The 24,313-nt window shown below is 41.1% G+C and overlaps 1 protein-coding gene and 1 long non-coding RNA gene across 2 annotated transcripts in view; both read left to right on the forward strand.

Annotated features, from left to right (window-relative positions):
* Nucleotides 1-4,519: 4,519 nt before the first annotated feature.
* LOC145860308 (uncharacterized) lies at nt 4,520-16,255 on the forward strand. Its single transcript, XR_014380280.1, has 6 exons — nt 4,520-4,582; nt 6,558-6,584; nt 7,276-7,320; nt 7,439-7,474; nt 7,661-7,741; nt 16,102-16,255. It is a non-coding gene; the product is annotated as an uncharacterized LOC145860308 (long non-coding RNA).
* Nucleotides 16,256-16,587: 332 nt separating this feature from the next.
* The window catches only part of LOC106570723 (acetylcholinesterase collagenic tail peptide), a 41,203-nt gene continuing 33,477 nt past the window's right edge, over nt 16,588-24,313 (forward strand). Inside the window, exons 1-3 of the mRNA XM_082961425.1 lie at nt 16,588-16,600; nt 16,635-16,774; nt 17,003-17,122. Coding sequence (XP_082817551.1) covers nt 16,588-16,600; nt 16,635-16,774; nt 17,003-17,122 — 273 coding nt within the window. The remainder of the gene's footprint in view (nt 16,601-16,634; nt 16,775-17,002; nt 17,123-24,313) is intronic.

Below are 24,313 nucleotides of genomic sequence, written 5' to 3' on the forward strand. Positions count from 1 at the left end.
GTAAGGGCTATTTGACCAAGAAGGTGATGGATGGAGTGCTGCATCAGATGACCTGGCCTCCACAATCACCTGACCTCAATCCAATTGAGATGGTTTGGGATGAATTGGACCACAGAGTGAAGGAAAAGCAACCAACAAATGCTCAGCATATATGGGAACTCCTTCAAGACTGTTGGAAAAGCATTCCAGGTGAAGCTGGTTGAGAGAATGCCAAGAGTTGACAAAGCTGTCATCATGGCAAAGGGTGGCCACATTGAAGAATATAAAATATTTTGATTTAACACTTTTTTGGTTACTACATGATTCGATATGTCTAATTTCATAGTTTTGATGTCTTCACTATTATTCTACAGTGTAGAAAATTGTAAACAAAATATTTATATATCACACGAATGAGTAGGTGTGCCCAAACGTTTTACTGGTACTGTATGTGTTTTAAGTTTCACAATTGCATAACAATTATAAAGGCAACGGTGTGTAAAAAACAATAGCCATGATTTAAAAAGAGCTACACATTTATCTATTTTTTAACTGGCGATTGAATCACGCTTCCCATTCGCCATTCAAGTGCATTGGCAAACTATGCAGACTTCAGCGTGTCACACGCCACTTTGCAACGAGCTGGAGGCTGTAGGCATTTTGAAAACATATACTTCATTGTTTGAAACCTGAATGTTTTACTACATCAGAGTCATGTCTTACCTTGCTTAAAAGTATAGCATTGAAACCAGTCGCCTTTTTTCTCTCCTGTTCTATTGGTTTTCAAACAAACTTTCTTTCATTGTCCAGTAGCCAAAGTTACAGTCATATTTGTAACCCATGCTAGTTGATGATAATCCTAGTCATATTAGCAACCCATGCTAGTTAATGATAATCCTAGTCATATTAGCAACCCATGCTAGTTAATGATAATCCTAGTCATATTAGCAACCCATGTTAGTTAATGATAATCCTAGTCATATTAGCATCCCATGCTAGTTGATGATAATCCTAGTCATATTAGCAACCCATGCTTGTTAATGATAATCCTAGTCATATTAGCATCCCATGCTAGTTGTTGATAATCCTAGTCATATTAGCAACCCATGCTAGTTAATGATAATCCTAGTCATATTAGCAACCCATGCTAGTTGATGATAATCCTAGTCATATTAGTAACTTTGCTAGTTGATGATAATCCTAGTCATATTAGCATCCCATGCTAGTTGATGATACTCCTAGTCAACTAGGAGATGTACACCAGACAGTCTGTCTGTCTGTCTGTCTGTCTGTCTGTCTGTCTGTCTGTCTGTCTGTCTGTCTGTCTGTCTGTCTGTCTGTCTGTCTGTCTGTCTGTCTGTCTGTCTGTCTGTCTGTCTGTCTGTCTGTCTGTCTGTCTGTCTGTCAACAGCCGGTGTCTGTGTGTCTGTTTCTGTGCATGAGAGAGATGTGTGCCTTGTATGACCTCTAATGTTTTTGACACCATTAAAGACTCATTTTGTGTGTGTGTGTGTCTTTGTCAGTGAGTACTAATGAACACATCCCTCATCATCCCTCATTTCTTCTCGTCCTCCAGGGAGAGATCGGACGACCAGGGTCAAAGGTGAGACACTCCTCCTCTCACTCCGTCGCTCGTACAATCCTCCTCTCGCTCCCCCGCTCATCTCTCTCTCTCCCTCTCCCTCTCTCTCTCTATCCCTCATCTGCAGTTTCTCTCCCTGTCCTCTGCAGTCTCTCTCCCTGTCCTCTGCAGTGTCTCTCCTTCTCCTCTACAGTCTCTCTCTCCTTCTCCTCTACAGTCTCTCTCCTCCTCTGCAGTGTCTCTCTCCTTCTCCTCTGCAGTGTCTCTCCCTGTCCTCTGCAGTGTCTCTCTCCTTCTCCTCTACAGTCTCTCTCCTTCTCCTCTACAGTCTCTCTCCTTCTCCTCTACAGTCTCTCTCCTTCTCCTCTGCAGTGTCTCTCTCCTTCTCCTCTACAGTCTCTCTCCTTCTCCTCTACAGTCTCTCTCCTTCTCCTCTGCAGTGTCTCTCTCTCCTTCTCCTCTACAGTCTCTCTCCTTCTCCTCTACAGTCTCTCTCCTTCTCCTCTGCAGTGTCTCTCTCTCCTTCTCCTCTACAGTCTCTCTCCTTCTCCTCTACAGTCTCTCTCCTTCTCCTCTGCAGTGTCTCTCTCTCCTTCTCCTCTACAGTCTCTCCTTCTCCTCTACAGTGTCTCTCTCCTTCTCCTCTGCAGTGTCTCTCTCTCCTTCTCCTCTACAGTCTCTCTCCTTCTCCTCTACAGTCTCTCTCCTTCTCCTCTGCAGTGTCTCTCTCTCCTTCTCCTCTACAGTCTCTCTCCTTCTCCTCTACAGTCTCTCTCCTTCTCCTCTGCAGTGTCTCTCTCTCCTTCTCCTCTACAGTCTCTCTCCTTCTCCTCTACAATATCTCTCCTTCTCCTCTGCAGTGTCTCTTTCTCCTTCTCCTCTACAGTCTCTCTCCTTCTCCTCTACAGTCTCTCTCCTTCTCCTCTGCAGTGTCTCTCTCCTTCTCCTCTACAGTCTCTCTCCTTCTCTACAGTCTCTCTCCTTCTCCTCTGCAGTGTCTCTCTCCTTCTCCTCTACAGTCTCTCTCCTTCTCCTCTACAGTCTCTCTCCTTCTCCTCTGCAGTGTCTCTCTCCTTCTCCTCTACAGTCTCTCTCCTTCTCCTCTACAGTCTCTCTCCTTCTCCTCTACAGTGTCTCTCCTTCTCCTCTGCAGTGTCTCTCTCCCTGTCCTCTACAGTCTCTCTCCTTCTCCTCTACAGTGTCTCTCTCCCTGTCCTCTGCAGTGTCTCTCTCCTTCTCCTCTGCAGTCTCTCTCCTTCTCCTCTGCAGTGTCTCTCTCTCCTTCTCCTCTGCAGTCTTTCTCTCCTTCTCCTCTGCAGTCTCTCTCCCTGTCCTCTGCAGTGTCTCTCTCCTTCTCCTCTGCAGTCTCTCTCCTTCTCCTCTGCAGTGTCTCTCTCTCCTTCTCCTCTGCAGTCTCTCTCCTTGTCCTCTGCAGTGTCTCTCTCTCCTTCTCCTCTGCAGTCTCTCTCCTTCTCCTCTGCAGTGTCTCTCTCTCCTTCTCCTCTGCAGTCTTTCTCTCCTTCTTGGCTCTGGTCCATCAACTGTGTGTGTGTGTGTGTACTGCATCCCTCTCTGCAGTTCTAATCTCCCTGAGTGCTTGTGTTCTCTATGGTAAATCACTAAGACATTGTTCCTGTTGCCAAACAGCACACACACACTCACGCATCACTCTAAAGCCCACTGGTTAAAGACACTGAGCTGAAGGAATACACACTCTGGTCCACCATGTGGCAGATAATATTTTCGCTCATATGAGTGGCTATGAGTGGCTCGCCAAGCAATTATGAAAGTACATGCATTTAAAAAAAAAATTGTTCCATCGCAAACTGTCATAAACATAAAGCTTCCGGCGTAAAGCTTCCGGCGTAAAGCTTCCGGCATACCCCCAGGTTAGCCACTATTGGCTTAAAAAGCCAAACCGAACACAATATCTGCCAATTAATGTCTATCAATATTGCTCCTGTCTGTCTGTTTGGTGTGCACATTTGTCAATCACTCCGTTTGTAGCCAGTTAGCGATGCTAGTAATAGTCTTGTGGGTTGACAGAAATCGTTTCCACAAAAAAAGTAGACTTACCTGACAGAAAGATATTGTGAATATTTGTATCTGTTTAGCAAGCTCTGTGTGTTGCAGCCGTAGGCCTATCAGAAATATCACTAGACCAACACATTCCCCTCTCTTTCTTCATGCACAATTAAAGGGGAATTACACTCAAAAATACTAATTTGTTCGTTTTTTGTTGTTGTTGTGATTTAAGTATTGACATGGACTCAGAACATCAATTTTCGTTGTTTCGCTATGAATAATTGTAATATTGAGAGTAAAAAAATATAATTATAATAATAATCAAAAGCCAGGAAAAATAAAACAGAGAAAACAGAATTCTAAAAAATAACAAAATATAATTGATGGGGCCCCTTAAAGTTATTTATTACCATTATTTGACCAGGTATATTGACAGAAAACACATCTCTTGTACACCAAGGACCCGGGGAAGAGTTGTTTATGAACCATTGTTTTTGGTAACAGTGGAGGCTACTGAGGGGAGGAAGGCTCCTAATAATGCCATGTGTTTGATGTATTTGATACCATTCCATGTATTCCACTCCAGTCATTACTACGAGCCCGTCCTCCCCAATTAAGGTGCCACCAACCTCCTGTGGTGTACAATGCCCCCCCCCCCCCCAACATTCTTCTCTAGGAGCTTTCAAAAATGTTGGTCTGTTTCACCTTAATGCTTTTGTCTGTGCATCCAAATAAAGTAAATATGCCAATGTGACTTGTGTTTACTCCAGGGTCGTACAGGTCCTCCTGGGTTACCAGGTAGACAGGGACCATCCGGATGGCCCGGTCCAGAGGGACCCAAAGTAAGTCTCTCACCCCCCCCCCCCCCCCCCCCTCACTATGACGGTCTCCCGGTGTCAACAACACTCATGTGAATTAACTTTCTGATTCCAGGGAGAGAAAGGAGAGCAGGGGCTGATGGGCCTGCCGGGGTTGAGAGGTCCACCTGGAACCAAGGTCTGTCTCACAGACACATCGCCCCTCTCTCACGGACATGAAGTCAGGAACACACATTCACACGTCATAAAACACAAGACCAAAAAAAAATAGGTCCCTTTCTCAGTCACCGGAAGCACCGGCGTCAATCATTATATTTTACAGCGAATGCTGCAGAAAAAAAGCAAACTGTTTAAACGTGTCTGAAAACAGCCTTTACTTTATCTACTTCTACTTCTCTACTTGTCTATAAAAAATAAATACAAATCTGAGCTGCATGCAATTGAACGAGTCACAGGAAGCACGCGTTCCTTTCGTCGCTTTCCTTGTAGACAGAATAAAACAGGGTTGAAACATTTACTAACCTTGTCCGTAAGCAACAAATAAACGGGAAAAAAAATACAAAAAAATAAACCGAAAGAAAAGTTATTTTAACCTGGTAATATTTTTCTCTCAGTTTGCTCTAGAATTTTACTATCAATAATAAAACTAAGCCTAGGACAGTAGACTCAAACAGCATGTGTTGGATAGGAATTGCCTTTAGCACTGCGGCTTGTTCTTCTAATCCCATCAAGCAGCAGCACAAGGAATCTCTCCATCGATTGGATATTAGGATATTAGTGATAGGAAGGAATCTCTCCATCGATTGGATATTAGGATATTAGTGATAGGAAGGAATCTCTCCATCGATTGGATATTAGGATATTAGTGATAGGAAGGAATCTCTCCATCGATTGGATATTAGGATATTAGTGATAGGAAGGAATCTCTCCATCGATTGGATATTAGGATATTAGTGATAGGAAGGAATCTCTCCATCGATTGGATATTAGGATATTAGTGATAGGAAGGAATCTCTCCATCGATTGGAGGAGCCTAAGGATATTAGTGATAGGAAGGAATCTCTCCATCGATTGGAGGAGTCTAAGGATATTAGTGATAGGAAGGAATCTCTCCATCGATTGGAGGAGTCTAAGGATATTAGTGATAGGCACCAATATCTAAAGTATTTTTTTCAAGATGAAAAGAAGACGGAAAGTGACAGTGTCCAGACGGCTGATTGATCAGTAGCCTCGGTGTGAATGATGGGGGCAGCAGGTAGTAGTAACCAAAAGGATGTAAGATCGGAGCTGACAAGGTAAAAAAAAATCGTCGTTCTGCCCCCTGAACAAGGCAGTTAACCAACTATTTAATTGTAAATAAGAATTTGTTCTTAACTGACTTGCCTGGTTAATTAAATAAAAAAATGATCTCATAGATTAATTCTAATCAATTATCTGAATATTTTAAGAGCCCCCATCCACCACCTGATGGGTCATCAGCGGGACAATTAGACAGTTATACTGCTGGTCATCTGCTATCGGCTCATTGAATTAAAGCGTCAAGATTTAACAGAGAAAGCAAAGATGTTTCCAACGGGATTCGTTTTTCCAAACTGTAATTATTTTTTATTTCATTCAATTGAGTCTTAAGATGGAAGCCTGGAGTTTTTTATTTTTTTTCAATTCTAGGAGTGAATACACTTCCACATCAAGACGATAAAAGGCTAAATTGCTATAATATTTATATTTACGTAGTGTGATCATAATCATTATTTTAGCGATGTCCCTCCAATGCAAAGGCCTCCCATCCTGCTGACGAGAACTGCTGAACAGCGCTTTGCGCTTCAGATGCATTTATGGATGAGAAAGTGAACTTGCCATTTACAAAAAGTTTTCAATATAGGCCATTCATATGAAATATGTGCGCAGTACTTTGTATTTTATGCATCAATTTATCAAATCGGTCATTTCTTTTCTTGCTCTAACTGCGAGCAGCACCTGTCAAAACACATGAATGTTGTCATGCACGTGGCTCGTCGGCTATTATCAGAGGACCTTGGAGCCTTGCATCCCACTGGTTGAATCAACGTTGTTTCCACGTCATGAACAAACATACAAACATTCTAAACACTAGAGAAAATAGGTTCATTATTGTCTTTTCATTCCTTCATCAGGGTCTTCCTGGTTATAAAGGAGAGAAGGTGAGCTCAGATTATACTCTGATTCAGAGCATGCTGTTAAAACTACATTACCCAGATTATACTCTGATTCAGACCATGCTGTTAAAACTACATTACCCAGATTATACTCTGATTCAGACAATGCTGTTCAAACTACATTACCCAGATTATACTCTAATTCAGACCATGCTGTTAAAACTACATTACCCAGATTATACTCTGATTCAGAGCATGCTGTTAAAACTACATTACCCAGATCATACTCTGATTCAGACCATGCTGTTCAAACTACATTACCCAGATTATACTCTGATTCAGACCATCCTGTTAAAACTACATTACCCACATTATACTCTGATTCAGAACTTGTTGTTCAAACTACCATACTCAATAGACCATGCTGTTCAAACTACATTACCCATAATGATTAGCATGTTCTTATACTGGTATGTTCTCTCTCTCTCTCTCTGTCTCTCTGTCTCTCTCTCTCTCTCTCTCTCTCTGTCTCTCTCTCTCTCTCTCTCTCTCTGCTCTCTCTCTCTCTCTCTCTCTCTCTCTCTCTCTGTCTCTCTCTCTCTCTCTCTCTGTCTCTCTCTCTCTCTCTCTCTCTCTCTCTCTCTCTCTCTCTCTCTCTCTCTCTCTCTCTCTCTGTCTCTCTCTCGCTCTCGCTCTCTCTCTCTCTCTCTCTCTCTCTCTCTCTCTCTCCTGCCAGGGGTCTCGTGGTAATTCAGGCGTATTAGGACCAAAAGGAAACAAGGTGGGTGTTGTTACTGGACGTCAGCTAACTAGGGACGATCATTATTCATTGGTGTCGCCTTCCTGAAAACATAAACCATGGTGCTCAGTGGTTCTCTATCTTTTCTCTTTTTTCCTAGGGCTCCGTAGGTCTCTCTGGGATGTTGGGACAGAAGGTTAGAAACACATAGATACATTCAATTGTTTGATTTAATTCTGTGGTGAGAAATAACTCAATTAGGACCAAAATATATTATATAAACCCATAGAATCTATATTTTACTACTTTTTTACCTCTTTTCCTCCCACACCTCTCTCTCTCTCTCTCTCTCTCTCTCTCTCTCTCTCTCTACCTATCTCAGGGTGAGATGGGATCGAAGGGAGACCCAGGAATTTCAGGGAAGAGAGGACCAACTGGCCGACCTGGGAAGAGAGGACAACATGTAAGAGAGATCAGAGGAAAAAATATATACTACAAGTCCTCAAAGAGGGATTGGTGTGCTTGTTGTTAGTGTGTATCTTCAGTGTCCAGGATGTAGCTGGTGTACAGTGCCTTCGGAAGGTATTCAGACCCATTGGCTTTTTCCATATTTTGTTACATTACAGCCTTATTAAAAAAATGGATTAAATTGTTAGTTTTTTTTATTGTCAATCTACACACAATACCCCATAATGACAAAGCGAAAACATGTTTTTTGAAATCTTTGCAAATTTGTACAAAATAAAAAAACAGAACGGTATTTCAGTTTAAAAGAAAATTAATTTGCTAAAATGTCTAAACATTTCTACAAACCTGGTCCAAGACCCAATGGACCCTCTGGAAGAGCTCCAGAATTCCTCTGTGGAGATGGGAGAACCTTCCAGAAGAACAACCGTCTCTGCAGCACTCCACCAATTAGCCTTTATAGTAGTGGCCAGACGGAAGCCACTCCTCAGTAAAAGGCACATAACAGCCCGCTTGGAGTTTGCCAAAAGGAGAAACAAGATTCTCTGGTCTGATGAAACCAAGATTGAACTCTTTGGCGTGAATGCCAAGCATCATGTCTGGAGGAAACCTGGCACCATCCCTACGGTGAAGCATGGTGGTGGCAGCATCATGCTGTGGAGATGTTTTTCAGTGGCAGAGACTGGGAGACTAGTCAGGATCGAGGGTAAGATGAACAGAGAAAAGTACAGTGAGAAACTCGATGAAAACCTACTCCAGAGCGCTCAGGACCTCAGACTGGTGTGAAGGTTCACCTCCCAACAGGACAACGACCCTAAGCACACAGCCAAGACAACACAGGAGTGGCTTCAGGAGAAGTCTCCTAATGTACTTTAGTGACACAGCCAGAGCCTGGACTTGAACCCAATCGAACATCTCTGGAGAGACCTGAAAATAGCTGTGCAGCAACACTCCCCTTCCAACCTGACAGCTTGAGAGGATCTGCAGAGAAGAGTGGAAGAAATTCCCCAAATACAGGTGTGCCAAACTTGTAGCACCATACCCAAGAAGACTTGAGGCTGTAATTACTGCCAAATGAGCTTTTTTTAATTTAACTAGGCAAGCCAGTCAAGAACAAATTCTTATTTACAGGACAATGCTGGGCCAACTGTGCGCCGCCCTATGGGACTCTCAATCACGGCCAGTTGTGATACACCCCAGGATTGAACCAGGGTCTGTAGTGACACTTCTAGCACTGACATGCAGTGCGTTAGACCGCTGCGCCACTCGGAAGCCTCAACGAAGTACTGAGTAAAGGATCTGAATACTTATGTAAATGTGATATTTCAGTTGTTGTTTTTTATACATTTCTAAAATCTTGTTTTATGCTTTGTCATTATGGGGTATTGTGTGTACATTGATGAGGAAATAAACTATTTAATAATTTTTTAGAATAAGTCTGGAACGTAACAAAATGTGGGAAAAGTCAAGGGGTCTGAAATCTTTCCGAATGCACTGTAAGTTTAATAAATTGTAACAATAAAATAATAGCAAAGCTTATAAGCAATAGAATGAAAAAAATCTTCCCAGACTTAATACATAGACACTTACAAACAAATACAAGAACATGTTTCAGTTTAATACAATATGTAAAAAAACATGATATAGATTTATCAGTAATGGTTGTTTACATTTTACATTTACGTCATTTACCAGACGCTTTTATCCAGATTGTTGATGCCAAAAATTGCTTTTGGCCATCTGTAATGGAGTTTTCTATTCAAAACTTTGGAATCTTTCTACTTTCCACCTGAAATAAGACATTCTATCAAAAAATATTGTATAAATGTCCTAAAGCAAAAATATACACAAACAAATACATTATCTGATGCTTTATACGAAAACTGCTTTAGAAATGGGCACAAGACAGGGATGTCCCCTTTCCCCCTTCCTGTTTGCACTGGCAATTGAACTGCTTGCAGAAAGAATAAGACAGGACCGAAACGTAACAGCTATCAGTATTGATAAACATGAATATAAACTTATTTGCAGATGATCTTCTGATATACCTGATCAATATTGAAAACTCAATAAATACTGAAAAATCTCACGATATACAATTAACAGCTGGGATAAAAGGAGAGAGAGAGAGAGAGAGAGAGAGACAACAACTGCGTCAAAATAACCCCCCCAAAAAATACTGTAGTAATTTTGCAGTGTAACTGCATTTCATTCACTGCAATTACTGCGTCCAAAATACCACAGTCGACTGCAGTTACTGTACTTTTGTGTGAAATGAAATGTGATTCTCCAATCACGCTGCAACCAGCACTGCAGCTTCAATGAACGAGTAGCAAAGTGTAACAATAGGCTGGCATTGTTGTTATTAGTGGCTGTGCGTTTTTTAATATTGAGGAATATTTTATTCTCTCTGGACAAATGAATAGCAACATGATTCTTTTGTTTTATTTTACTTTTTTACCCGTATTTTATCAGGTAAGTTGACTGAGAACATATTCTCATTTACAGCAACGACCTGGGGAATAGTTACAGATAGGAGGGGGGATGAATGAGCTAATTGGAAGCAATTATGGTATGAGGGCCAGATTAGGAATGTAGCCAGGACACCAGGGTTAACATGGAATTTATTTTTTAATAATGGCAGTAGGAAAAAGAATACAGAACACTACAACAATATAGAACACTATAACAATATAGAACACTATATAGAACACTATAACAATATAGAACACTATAACACTATAACAATATAGAACACTATAACACTATAGAACACTAGAACAATATAGAACACTATAACAATATAGAACACTATAATACTATAACAATATAGAACACTATAACAATATAGAACACTAGAACAATATAGAACACTATAACAATATAGAACACTATAACACTATAACAATATAGAACACTATAACAATATAGAACACTATAACAATATAGAACACTAGAACAATATAGAACACTATAACAATATAGAACACTATAACACTATAGAACACTATAACACTATAACACTATAGAACACTATAACAATATAGAACACTATAACAATATAGAACACTATAACACTATAACAATATAGAACACTATAACAATATAGAACACTAGAACAATATAGAACACTATAACAATATAGAACACTATAACACTATAACTATATAGAACACTATAACTATATAGAACACTATAACAATATAGAACACTACAGCAATATAGAACACTATAACAATATAGAACACTATAACACTATAACAATATAGAACACTATAACACTATAACAATATAGAACACTATAACAATATAGAACAATATAACAATATAGAACACTATAACAATATAGAACACTATAACAATATAGAACACTAGAACAATATAGAACACTATAACAATATAGAACACTATAACAATATAGAACACTATAACACTATAACAATATAGAACAATATAACAATATAGAACACTATAACACTATAGAACACTACAACAATATAGAACACTATAACACTATAACAATATAGAACACTATAACTATATAGAACACTATAACTATATAGAACACAATAACAATATAGAACACTATAACAATATAACAGTATAGAACACTATAACTATATAGAACACTACAGCAATATAGAACACTATAACAATATAGAACACTATAACAATATAGAACACTAGAACAATATAGAACACCATAACAATATAGAACACTATAACACTATAGAACACTATAACACTATAACAATATATAACACTATAACACTATAACTATATAGAACACTATAACAATATAGAACATTATAACAATATAGAACACTATAACAATATAGAACACTATAACACTATAACAGTATAGAACACTATAACTATATAGAACAATATAACAATATATAACACTATAACACTATAACAATATAACAATATAGAACACTATAACACTATAGAACACTATAACACTATAACACTATAACAATATAGAACAATATAACAATATAGAACACTGTAACAATATAGAACACTATAACACTATAACAATATAGAACACTATAACAATGTAGAACACTATAACTATATAGAACACTATAACACTATAACACTATAACACTATAACAATATAGAACACTAACACTATAACACTATAACACTATAACAATGTAGAACACTATAACTATATAGAACACTATAACAATATAGAACACTATAACACTATAACAATATAGAACACTATAACACTATAACAATATAGAACACTATAACAATATAGAACACTGTAACAATATAGAACACTATAACACTATAACAATATAGAACACTATAACAATATAGAACACTATAACAATATAGAACACTACAGCAATATAGAACACTATAACACTATACCAATATAGAACACTATAACAATATAGAACACTATAACAATATAGAACACTATAACAATATAGAACACTATAACACTATAACAATATAGAACACTATAACATTATAGAACACTACAACAATATAGAACACTATAACAATATAGAACACTATAACAATATAGAACACTATAACAATATAGAACACTATAACACTATAACAATATAGAACACTATAACAATATAGAACACTATAACACTATAACAATATAGAACACTACAACAATGTAGAACACTATAACAATATTCAACAGTTTAACAATATAGAACACCATAACAATATAGAACACCGTAACTATATAGAACACTATAACAATATAGAACACTATAACAATATAGAACACTATAACTGTATAGAACACTATAACAATATAGAACACTAGAACAATATAGAACACTACAACAATATAGAACACTATAACACTATAACAATATAGAACACTATAACATTATAGAACACTAGAACAATATAGAACACTATAACATTATAGAACACTATAACAATATGGAAGAAAATATTCAGCGTATTCTACAAGAACCAATAGTAACCAATAGAAACCGTTAATGACTTTGTCACAGGAAATATCTTTATTACCTTGAAAGTTTTAAAAAGCAATTTTGGACTGACAAAAGTAGATACTTGTGGATGTAGATATTTTCAAATACATGCAACTAAAAGTTACATATCACGAAATTTCGATTTGAAATCTTTTGGACATTCAAGCAAACTTGCAGATGTAACCGATGTGAAATGGCTAGTTAGTTAGTGGTGGTGCGCACTAATAGTGTTTCAATCGGTGACGTCCCTCGCTCTGAGACCTTGAAGTAGTTGTTCCCCTTGCTCTGCAAGTGCCGTGGCTTTTGTGGCGCGATGGGTAACGATGCTTCGTGGGGTGTCAGTTGTTGGTGTGTGCAGAGGGGCCCTGGTTCAAGCCCAGGTTGGGGCGAAGAGAGGGAAGGAAGCTAAACTGTTACACAGAGAGCATATCCCACTGGCTATCTCTTAGAAAATAATATAAACTATTGGAACCAAGACTTAAAAATAACTGATGTTGGCACAAGATGGAGGGAAAGTTGGATCATATCTAACGAAATTACAGTTAATGAAAATGTACGCTTAATCCAGTATAAACTGATGTATAGAATGTATTATACAAGAGACAAATTTCACAAATTCTACAGCACAACGGAAGACGCATGTCTTAAGTGTAAAACAAACATTGACTCAATAATCCATGGCTTCTGGGAACGCTATAAAGTCTAAAAGTTATGGGCGGATATAGAAAGATGGCTGTCAGAAGTGTTACAATTTAAACGTACTTTTAATCCGCCTGTCTGCATATTTCAAGACATGACATATGGGGGTGTAGTGAGATACACAATGGGCTGGACGATTCTCTTCTCTCTTATCAATTCTATTCTTATCTTGAAAAAACGTATACTAAAAACGTGGAAATCAATCAATACGCCATCATTAAAACAATGGAAAAAAATCTAATTATTTATTATTGAAATATTGAAATAGCATTGACGACTGTGAGAAACAAATTGGTACAATTTAAGGCCATGTGGCAAACAATAATGCAGGCACTAAGGGTGAAGGTGTGAGCATACTGGTTGTGCAGATGAGATGTAGTCGTTGTTTAGGGTTAGGGCACTAAGGGATGAAGGTGTGAGCATACTGGTTGTGCAGATGAGATGTAGTCGTTGTTTAGGGTTAGGGCACTAAGGGATGGAGGTGTGAGCATACTGGTTGTGCAGATGAGATGTAGTCATTGTTTAGGGTTAGGGCACTAAGGGATGGAGGTGTGAGCATACTGGTTGTGCAGATGAGATGTAGTCGTTGTTTAGGGTTAGGGCACTAAGGGATGAAGGTGTGAGCATACTGGTTGTGCAGATGAGATGTAGTCGTTGTTTAGGGATAGGGCACTAAGGGATGAAGGTGTGAGCATACTGGTTGTGCAGATGAGATGTAGTCGTTGTTTAGGGTTAGGGCACTAAGGGATGGAGGTGTGAGTATACTGGTTGTGCAGATGAGATGTAGTCGTTGTTTAGGGATAGGGCACTAGGGGATGGAGGTGTGAGTATACTGGTTGTGCAGATGAGATGTAGTCGTTGTTTAGGGTTAGGGCACTAGGGGATGGAGGTGTGAGTTGTTGTTCGTATGTATACGTTTGTAACTGGTCTGAGGTTAAAAAAACAACCCCCCCAAAAATACAATAAAAATAATAAATGAATAAAAAACAATAACGGGCGGTTAGCATTTTTGGGGTGGATAGGATATTTGTGTGTCTGTGACTTTCTCACTCATCCAACCGTTTTACGCAAGTAAAGTCAGATGTCAGATAAAAAAATGGCATGACAGTCCTGATGGAAACATACTTTTTTTGGTTAAACTTTCCAAATGTCGAGGAAACAAAAATCCTATAGACAAGATGGGATCTTTTTTGTGTCAGTAAAATTAATTATGCAAATTTTTGGGGGTGGAAGCGCTTTTATGCACAAAATATTGATATAATAACCATCATATCGAAGTAAACTTGTTGTGTGGTCATCTGGCTACGACTCATCAGGAAAACATACAGTTTATTAGGTTACAGATGAAATGATTTATGATGATCATCACAGGGTGGTGAAAGGGCAAAGTGACGAGTTTGATGCTCCTTTCCAATAAATATGGAGGGTCTTATTCTGGTGACATGAAAATCGATGCTAAGCTAACAGCATCTCATCATGTAAACTATACGTGAACTCTAGCTAACAGCATCAAATCAAAATCAAATGTATTTATATAGCCCTTCGTACATCAGCTGATATCTCAAAGTGCTGTACAGAAACCCAGCCTAAAACCCCAAACAGCAAGCAATGCAGGTGTAGGAGCACGGTGGCTAGGAAAAACTCCCTAGGAAAAACTCCCTAGAAAGGCCAAAACCTAGGAAGAAACCTAGAGAGGAACCAGGCTATGAGGGGTGGCCAGTACGCTTCTGGCTGTGCCGGGTGGATATTATAACAGAACATGGACAAGATGTTAAAATGTTCATAAATGTCAGCATGGTCAAATAATAATAATCATAGTAGTTGTCGAGGGTGCAACAAGCACGTCCGGTGAACAGGTCAGGGTTCCATAGCCGCAGGCAGAACAGTTGAAACTGGAGCAGCAGCACGGCCAGGTGGACTGGGGACAGCAAGGAGTCATCATGCCAGGTAGTCCTGAGGCATGGTCCTAGGGCTCAGGTCCTCCGAGAGAAAGAAAGAAAGAGAGAAAGAGAGAGAGAATTAGAGAGAGTATATTTAAATTCACACAGGACACCGGATAAGACAAGATAAATACTCCAGATGTGACAGACTGACCCTAGCCCCCCGACACATAAACTACTGCAGCATAAATACTGGAGGCTGAGACAGGAGGGATCAGAAGACTATACGTGAACTCTAGCTAACAGCATCTCATCATGTAAACTAACTAACGTGAACTCTAGCCATCATGCAGATTGCTCACTGGCTATATAACTCATATGTTTTGTGTAGAGTTGAAGATGCGATGGAAATCCATTGAACTCGTATTTTTTTATTTGGTACATGGGAACTTAACAGCAAAGGGTATGTTTATGTGCACTACCTCATCACACACAGCCTTTTATTTGTAACCGGTCAATGTGATGGAAACACGTCTTTGTTTTGGAAAATGCTCATATTGATTTCATGCGGATTTTAGAATACTCGCATGAAAAGCTGTTGCCAATAGGATGGAAACCTGTGTCAATAGATATGGATAGTAGGTCACCTAATAGTAGGTCACCTTATGTGTGTGTGTGTGTGTGTGTGTGTGTGTGTGTGTGTGTGTGTGTGTGTGTGTGTGTGTGTGTGTGTGTGTGTGTGTGTGTGTGTGTGTGTGTGTGTGTGTGTGTGTGTGTGTGTGTGTGTGTGCGTGTAGGGTATGAAGGGTCATGGTGGAACCCCAGGTCCAAGGGGTCCTACAGGTCCTGCTGGTCCCTCTGGTCATCCTGGACCCCCTGGACAACCTGCCTCAGGTAAGATAAGACAACCTGCCTCAGGTAAGATAAGACTACCTACCTCAGGTAAGATAAGACCCCCTGGACTACCTGTCTCAGGTAAGATAAGACCCCCTGAACTACCTGCCTCAGGTAAGATAAGACCCCCTGGACCACCTACCTCAGGTAAGATAAGACCCCCTGAACTACCTGCCTCAGGTAAGATAAGAACCCCTGAACTACCTGCCTCAGGTAAGATAAGACCCCCTGGACTACCTGCCTCAGGTAAGATAAGACCCCCTGGCCTACCTGCCTCAGGTAAGATAAGACCCCCTGGACTACCTGCCTCAGGTAAGATAAGACCACCTGGACTACCTGCCTCAGGTAAGATACAACCACCTGTACGACACGAACACACACAAATAAAAATGATTGTGTTTTGTGTAATGATATGTGTGTGTGTGTTTGTCTCCAGGCCTGTACCTGGTAGGGGAGAAGGGAGATAAAGGTGTAGCGGGATCTCCAGGTGCCTGTGACTGTAACACCCCTCTAGGGGTCAACAACCCAGACTACGGCAGTTACACCCAACGAGGCAACTACCACAAAGTCCCCGTGGTAAAACTCTCTCTCACATTGATTTACACAGGACCTTTTCCCATCAACTTTGACCACAATTTTTTATTTTTTTATTGTAAAATATAGTTATCAAGTCCCTACGTTTTGGGGCATTTTCAATATTCCTGTCTTTTTCAGTATATTAGGATTTGGGAGCTTTGCGAATCGTTGTACCTTGAATCAACATGTGATCTTGTGTTATTTCAACTGCCTCTGATCTCTATGTAGATCTTTGTGGTGGACAGTGAGGAAGAGTTGGATCGTCTCCACACGGTCAATGCCATCGCCTTCAGGAAGGACCAGAGATCCCTCTACTTCAAAGACAAAGATGGCTGGCAGCCCATACAGGTGCTCTACTATACAATACCAGAAGATACTTCACTATACTATACGATGCGATAATGTACTTTACAAATACACTAAGAAACTGTTGCAAGACGTTTTGTTACGGTGGGCCTTAATGATTAGGACCCTGTTGTTACGGTGGGCCTTAATGATTAGGACCCTGTTGTTACGGTGGGCCTTAATGATTAGGACCCTGTTGTTATGGTGGGCCTTAATGATTAGGACCCTGTTATTACAGTGGGCCTTAATGATTAGGACCCTGTTGTTATGGATGGTGGGCCTTAATGATTAGGACCCTGTTGTTACGGTGGGCCTTAATGATTAGGACCCTGTTGTTATGGATGGTGGGCCTTAATGATTAGGACCCTGTTGTTACGGTGGGCCTTAATGATTAGGACCCTGTTGTTACGGTGGGCCTTAATGATTAGAACCCTGTTGTTATGGATGGTGGGCCTTAATGATTAGGACCCTGTTGTTATGGTGGGCCTTAATGATCAGGACCCTGTTGTTATGGATGGTGGGCCTTAATGATTAGGACCCTGTTGTTATGGTGGGCCTTAATGATTAGAACCCTGTTGTTACGGTGGGCCTTAATGATCAGGACCCTGTTGTTATGGATGGTGGGCCTTAATGATTAGGACCCTGTTGTTATGGTGGGCCTTAATGATTAGGACCCTGTTGTTATGGTGGGCCTTAATGATTAGGACCCTGTTGTTATGGTCGGCCTTAATGATTAGAACCCTGTTGTTATGGTGGGCCTTAATGATTAGGACCCTGTTGTTACGGTGGGCCTTAATGATTATAACCCTGTTGTTATGGTGGGCCTTAATGATTAGAACCCTGTTGTTATGGTGGGCCTTAATGATTAGGACCCTGTTGTTATGGTGGGCCTTAATGATTAGGACCCTGTTGTTACGGTGGGCCTTAATGATTAGAACCCTGTTGTTATGGTGGGCCTTAATGATTAGGACCCTGTTGTTACGGTGGGCCTTAATGATTAGAACCCTGTTGTTATGGTGGGCCTTAATGATCAGGACCCTGTTGTTACGGTGGGCCTTAATGATTAGAACCCTGTTGTTATGGTGGGCCTTAATGATCAGGACCCTGTTGTTATGGTGGGCCTTAATGATTAGGACCCTGTTGTTACGGTGGGCCTTAATGATTAGGACCCTGTGGTTATGGTAGGCCTTAATGATTAGGACCCTGTTGTTATGGATGGTGGGCCTTAATGATTAGGACCCTGTTGTTATGGTGGGCCTTAATGATCAGGACCCTGTTGTTATGGTGGGCCTTAATGATTAGAACCCTGTTGTTATGGTAGGCCTTAATGATTAGGACCCTGTTGTTATGGTGGGCCTTAATGATTAGGACCCTGTTGTTATAGTGGGCCTTAATGATTAGGACCCTGTTGTTATGGTGGGCCTTAATGATTAGGACCCTGTTGTTATGGTGGGCCTTAATGATTAGAACCCTGTTGTTATGGATGGTGGGCCTTAATGATTAGAACCCTGTTGTTATGGATGGTGGGCCTTAATGATTAGAACCCTGTTGTTATGGTGGGCCTTAATGATCAGGACCCTGTTGTTATGGTGGGCCTTAATGATTAGGACCCTGTTGTTATGGTGGGCCTTAATGATTAGAACCCTATTGTTATGGTGGGCCTTAATGATTAGGACCCTGTTATTACAGTGGGCCTTAATGATTAGGACCCTGTTATTACAGTGGGCCTTAATGAATTGGACCCTGTTGTTATGGATGGTGGGCCTTAATGATTAGGACCCTGTTGTTACAGTGGGCCTTAATGAATTGGACCCTGTTGTTACAGTGGGCCTTAATGAATTGGACCCTGTTGTTACGGTGGGCCTTAATGATTAGGACCCTGTTGTTATGGTGGGCCTTAATGATTAGGACCCTGTTGTTATGGTGGGCCTTAATGATTAGAACCCTGTTGTTACGGTGGGCCTTAATGATCAGGACCCTGTTCTTATGGATGGTGGGCCTTAATGATTAGGACCCTGTTGTTATGGTGGGCCTTAATGATTAGGACCCTGTTGTTACGGTGGGCCTTAATGATTAGAACTCTGTTGTTATGGTGGGCCTTAATGATTAGAACCCTGTTGTTATGGTGGGCCTTAATGATTAGGACCCTGTTGTTATGGTCGGCCTTAATGATTAGGACCCTGTTGTTACAGTGGGCCTTAATGATTAGAACCCTGTTGTTATGGTGGGCCTTAATGATTAGAACCCTATTGTTATGGTGGGCCTTAATGATTAGGACCCTGTTGTTACGGTGGGCCTTAATGATTAGAACCCTGTTGTTATGGTGGGCCTTAATGATCAGGACCCTGTTGTTATGGTGGGCCTTAATGATTAGAACCCTGTTGTTATGGTGGGCCTTAATGATTAGAACCCTGTTGTTATGGATGGTGGGCCTTAATGATTAGAACCCTGTTTTTATGGTGGGCCTTAATGATCAGGACCCTGTTGTTATGGTGGGCCTTAATGATTAGGACCCTGTTGTTATGGTGGGCCTTAATGATTAGGACCCTGTTGTTACGGTGGGCCTTAATGATTAGAAACCTGTTGTTATGGTGGGCCTTAATGATTAGAACCCTTTTGTTATGGTGGGCCTTAATGATTAGGACCCTGTTGTTATGGTCGGCCTTAATGATTAGGACCCTGTTGTTACGGTGGGCCTTAATGATTAGAACCCTGTTGTTATGGTGGGCCTTAATGATTAGAACCCTATTGTTATGGTGGGCCTTAATGATTAGAACCCTGTTGTTATGGATGGTGGGCCTTAATGATTAGAACCCTGTTTTTATGGTGGGCCTTAATGATCATGACCCTGTTGTTATGGTGGGCCTTAATGATTAGGACCGTGTTATTACAGTGGGCCTTAATGATTAGGACCCTGTTATTACAGTGGGCCTTAATGATTAGGACCCTGTTGTTATGGATGGTGGGCCTTAATGATTAGGACCCTGTTGTTACTGTGGGCCTTAATGAATTGGACCCTGTTGTTACAGTGGGCCTTAATGAATTGGACCCTGTTGTTACGGTGGGCCTTAATGATTAGGACCCTGTTGTTATGGTGGGCCTTAATGATTAGAACCCTGTTGTTATGGATGGTGGGCCTTAATGATTAGAACCCTGTTGTTATGGTGGGCCTTAATGATCAGGACCCTGTTGTTATGGTGGGCCTTAATGATTAGAACACTGTTGTTATGGATGGTGGGCCTTAATGATTAGAACCCTGTTGTTATGGTGGGCCTTAATGATCAGGACCCTGTTGCTATGGTGGGCCTTAATGATTAGGACCGTGTTATTACAGTGGGCCTTAATGATTAGGACCCTGTTATTACAGTGGGCCTTAATGATTAGGACCCTGTTATTACAGTGGGCCTTAATGAATTGGACCCTGTTGTTATGGATGGTGGGCCTTAATGATTAGGACCCTGTTGTTATGGTGGGCCTTAATGATTAGAACCCTGTTGTTAAGGTGGGCCTTAATGATCAGGACCCTGTTGTTATGGATGGTGGGCCTTAATGATTAGGACCCTGTTGTTATGGTGGGCCTTAATGATTAGGACCCTGTTGTTACGGTGGGCCTTAATGATTAGAACCCTGTTGTTATGGTGGGCCATAATGATTAGAACCCTGTTGTTATGGTGGGCCTTAATGATTAGAACCCTGTTGTTACGGTGGGCCTTAATGATTAGAACCCTATTGTTATGGTGGGCCTTAATGATTAGGACCCTGTTGTTACGGTGGGCCTTAATGATTAGAACCCTGTTGTTATGGTGGGCCTTAATGATTAGGACCCTGTTGTTACGGTGGGCCTTAATGATTAGAACCCTGTTGTTATGGTGGGCCTTAATGATCAGGACCCTGTTGTTATGGTAGGCCTTAATGATTAGGACCCTGTTGTTATGGATGGTGGGCCTTAATGATTAGGACCCTGTTGTTACGGTGGGCCTTAATGATTAGGACCCTGTTGTTATGGATGGTGGGCCTTAATGATTAGGACCCTGTTGTTATGGTGGGCCTTAATGATCAGGACCCTGTTGTTATGGTGGGCCTTAATGATTAGAACCCTGTTGTTATGGTAGGCCTTAATGATTAGGACCCTGTTGTTATGGTGGGCCTTAATGATTAGGACCCTGTTGTTATGGTGGGCCTTAATGATTAGGACCCTGTTGTTATGGTGGGCCTTAATGATTAGGACCCTGTTGTTATGGTGGGCCTTAATGATTAGAACCCTGTTGTTATGGATGGTGGGCCTTAATGATTAGAACCCTGTTGTTATGGTGGGCCTTAATGATCAGGACCCTGTTGTTATGGTGGGCCTTAATGATTAGGACCGTGTTATTACAGTGGGCCTTAATGATTAGGACCCTGTTATTACAGTGGGCCTTAATGATTAGGACCCTGTTATTAAAGTGGGCCTTAATGAATTGGACCCTGTTGTTATGGATGGTGGGCCTTAATGATTAGGACCCTGTTGTTACAGTGGGCCTTAATGAATTGGACCCTGTTGTTACAGTGGGCCTTAATGAATTGGACCCTGTTGTTACGGTGGGCCTTAATGATTAGGACCCTGTTGTTATGGTGGGCCTTAATGATTATAACCCTGTTGTTATGGATGGTGGGCCTTAATGATTAGGACCCTGTTGTTATGGTGGGCCTTAATGATCAGGACCCTGTTGTTATGGATGGTGGGCCTTAATGATTAGGACCCTGTTGTTATGGTGGGCCTTAATGATTAGAACCCTGTTGTTACGGTGGGCCTTAATGATCAGGACCATGTTGTTATGGATGGTGGGCCTTAATGATTAGGACCCTGTTGTTATGGTGGGCCTTAATGATTAGGACCCTGTTGTTACGGTGGGCCTTAATGATTAGAACCCTGTTGTTATGGTGGGCCTTAATGATTAGGACCCTGTTGTTACGGTGGGCCTTAATGATTAGAACCCTGTTGTTATGGTGGGCCTTAATGATTAGGACCCTGTTGTTACGGTGGGCCTTAATGATTAGAACCCTGTTGTTATGGTGGGCCTTAATGATTAGAACCCTTTTGTTACGGTGGGCCTTAATGATTAGGACCCTGTTGTTATGGTCGGCCTTAATGATTAGGACCCTGTTGTTACGGTGGGCCTTAATGATTAGAACCCTGTTGTTATGGTGGGCCTTAATGATTAGAACCCTATTGTTATGGTGGGCCTTAATGATTAGGACCCTGTTGTTATGGTGGGCCTTAATGATCAGGACCCTGTTGTTATGGTGGGCCTTAATGATTAGAACCCTGTTGTTATGGATGGTGGGCCTTAATGATTAGAACCCTGTTGTTATGGTGGGCCTTAATGATTAGGACCCTGTTGTTACAGTGGGCCTTAATGATTAGGACCCTGTTATTACAGTGGGCCTTAATGATTAGGACCCTGTTGTTATGGATGGTGGGCCTTAATGATTAGGACCCTGTTGTTACAGTGGGCCTTAATGAATTGGACCCTGTTGTTACAGTGGGCCTTAATGAATTGGACCCTGTTGTTACGGTGGGCCTTAATGATTAGGACCCTGTTGTTATGGTGGGCCTTAATGATTATAACCCTGTTGTTATGGATGGTGGCCCTTAATGATTAGGACCCTGTTGTTATGGTGGGCCTTAATGATTAGAACCCTGTTGTTATGGATGGTGGGCCTTAATGATTAGAACCCTGTTGTTATGGTAGGCCTTAATGATCAGGACCCTGTTGTTATGGTGGGCCTTAATGATTAGGACCGTGTTATTACAGTGGGCCTTAATGAGTAGGACCCTGTTATTACAGTGGGCCTTAATGATTAGGACCCTGTTATTACAGTGGGCCTTAATGAATTGGACCCTGTTGTTATGGATGGTGGGCCTTAATGATTAGGACCCTGTTGTTACAGTGGGCCTTAATGAATTGGACCCTGTTGTTACAGTGGGCCTTAATGAATTGGACCCTGTTGTTAAGGTGGGCCCTAATGATTAGGACCCTGTTGTTATTGTGGGCCTTAATGATTATAACCCTGTTGTTATGGATGGTGGGCCTTAATGATTAGGACCCTGTTGTTATGGTGGGCCTTAATGATTAGAACCCTGTTGTTACGGTGGGCCTTAATGATCAGGACCCTGTTGTTATGGATGGTGGGCCTTAATGATTAGGACCCTGTTGTTATGGTGGGCCTTAATGATTAGGACCCTGTTGTTACGGTGGGCCTTAATGATTAGAACCCTGTTGTTATGGTGGGCCTTAATGATTAGAACCCTGTTGTTATGGTGGGCCTTAATGATTAGGACCCTGTTGTTATGGTCGGCCTTAATGATTAGGACCCTGTTGTTACGGTGGGCCTTAATGATTAGAACCCTGTTGTTATGGTGGGCCTTAATGATTAGAACCCTATTGTTATGGTGGGCCTTAATGATTAGGACCCTGTTGTTACGGTGGGCCTTAATGATTACAACCCTGTTGTTATGGTGGGCCTTAATGATCAGGACCCTGTTGTTATTGTGGGCCTTAATGATTAGGACCCTGTTGTTACGGTGGGCCTTAATGATTAGGACCCTGTTGTTATGGTGGGCCTTAATGATTAGAACCCTGTTGTTATGGATGGTGGGCCTTAATGATTAGAACCCTGTTTTTATGGTGGGCCTTAATGATCAGGACCCTGTTGTTATGGTGGGCCTTAATGATTAGGACCCTGTTGTTATGGTGGGCCTTAATGATTAGGACCCTGTTGTTACGGTGGGCCTTAATGATTAGAACCCTGTTGTTATGGTGGGCCTTAATGATTAGGACCCTGTTATTACAGTGGGCCTTAATGAATTGGACCCTGTTGTTATGGATGGTGGGCCTTAATGAATAGGACCCTGTTGTTACAGTGGGCCTTAATGAATTGGACCCTGTTGTTACAGTGGGCCTTAATGAATTGGACCCTGTTGTTGCGGTGGGCCTTAATGATTAGGACCCTGTTGTTATGGTGGGCCTTAATGATTAGAACCCTGTTGTTATGGATAGTGGGCCTTAATGATTAGAACCCTGTTGTTATGGTGGGCCTTAATGATCAGGACCCTGTTGTTATGGTGGGCCTTAATGATTAGAACCCTGTTGTTATGGATGGTGGGCCTTAATGATTAGAACCCTGTTGTTATGGTGGGCCTTAATGATCAGG

This window comes from Salmo salar, chromosome 14 (assembly GCF_965601325.2).
Source record: "Salmo salar chromosome 14, fSalSal1, whole genome shotgun sequence".
NCBI classification, from domain to species: domain Eukaryota; kingdom Metazoa; phylum Chordata; class Actinopteri; order Salmoniformes; family Salmonidae; genus Salmo; species Salmo salar.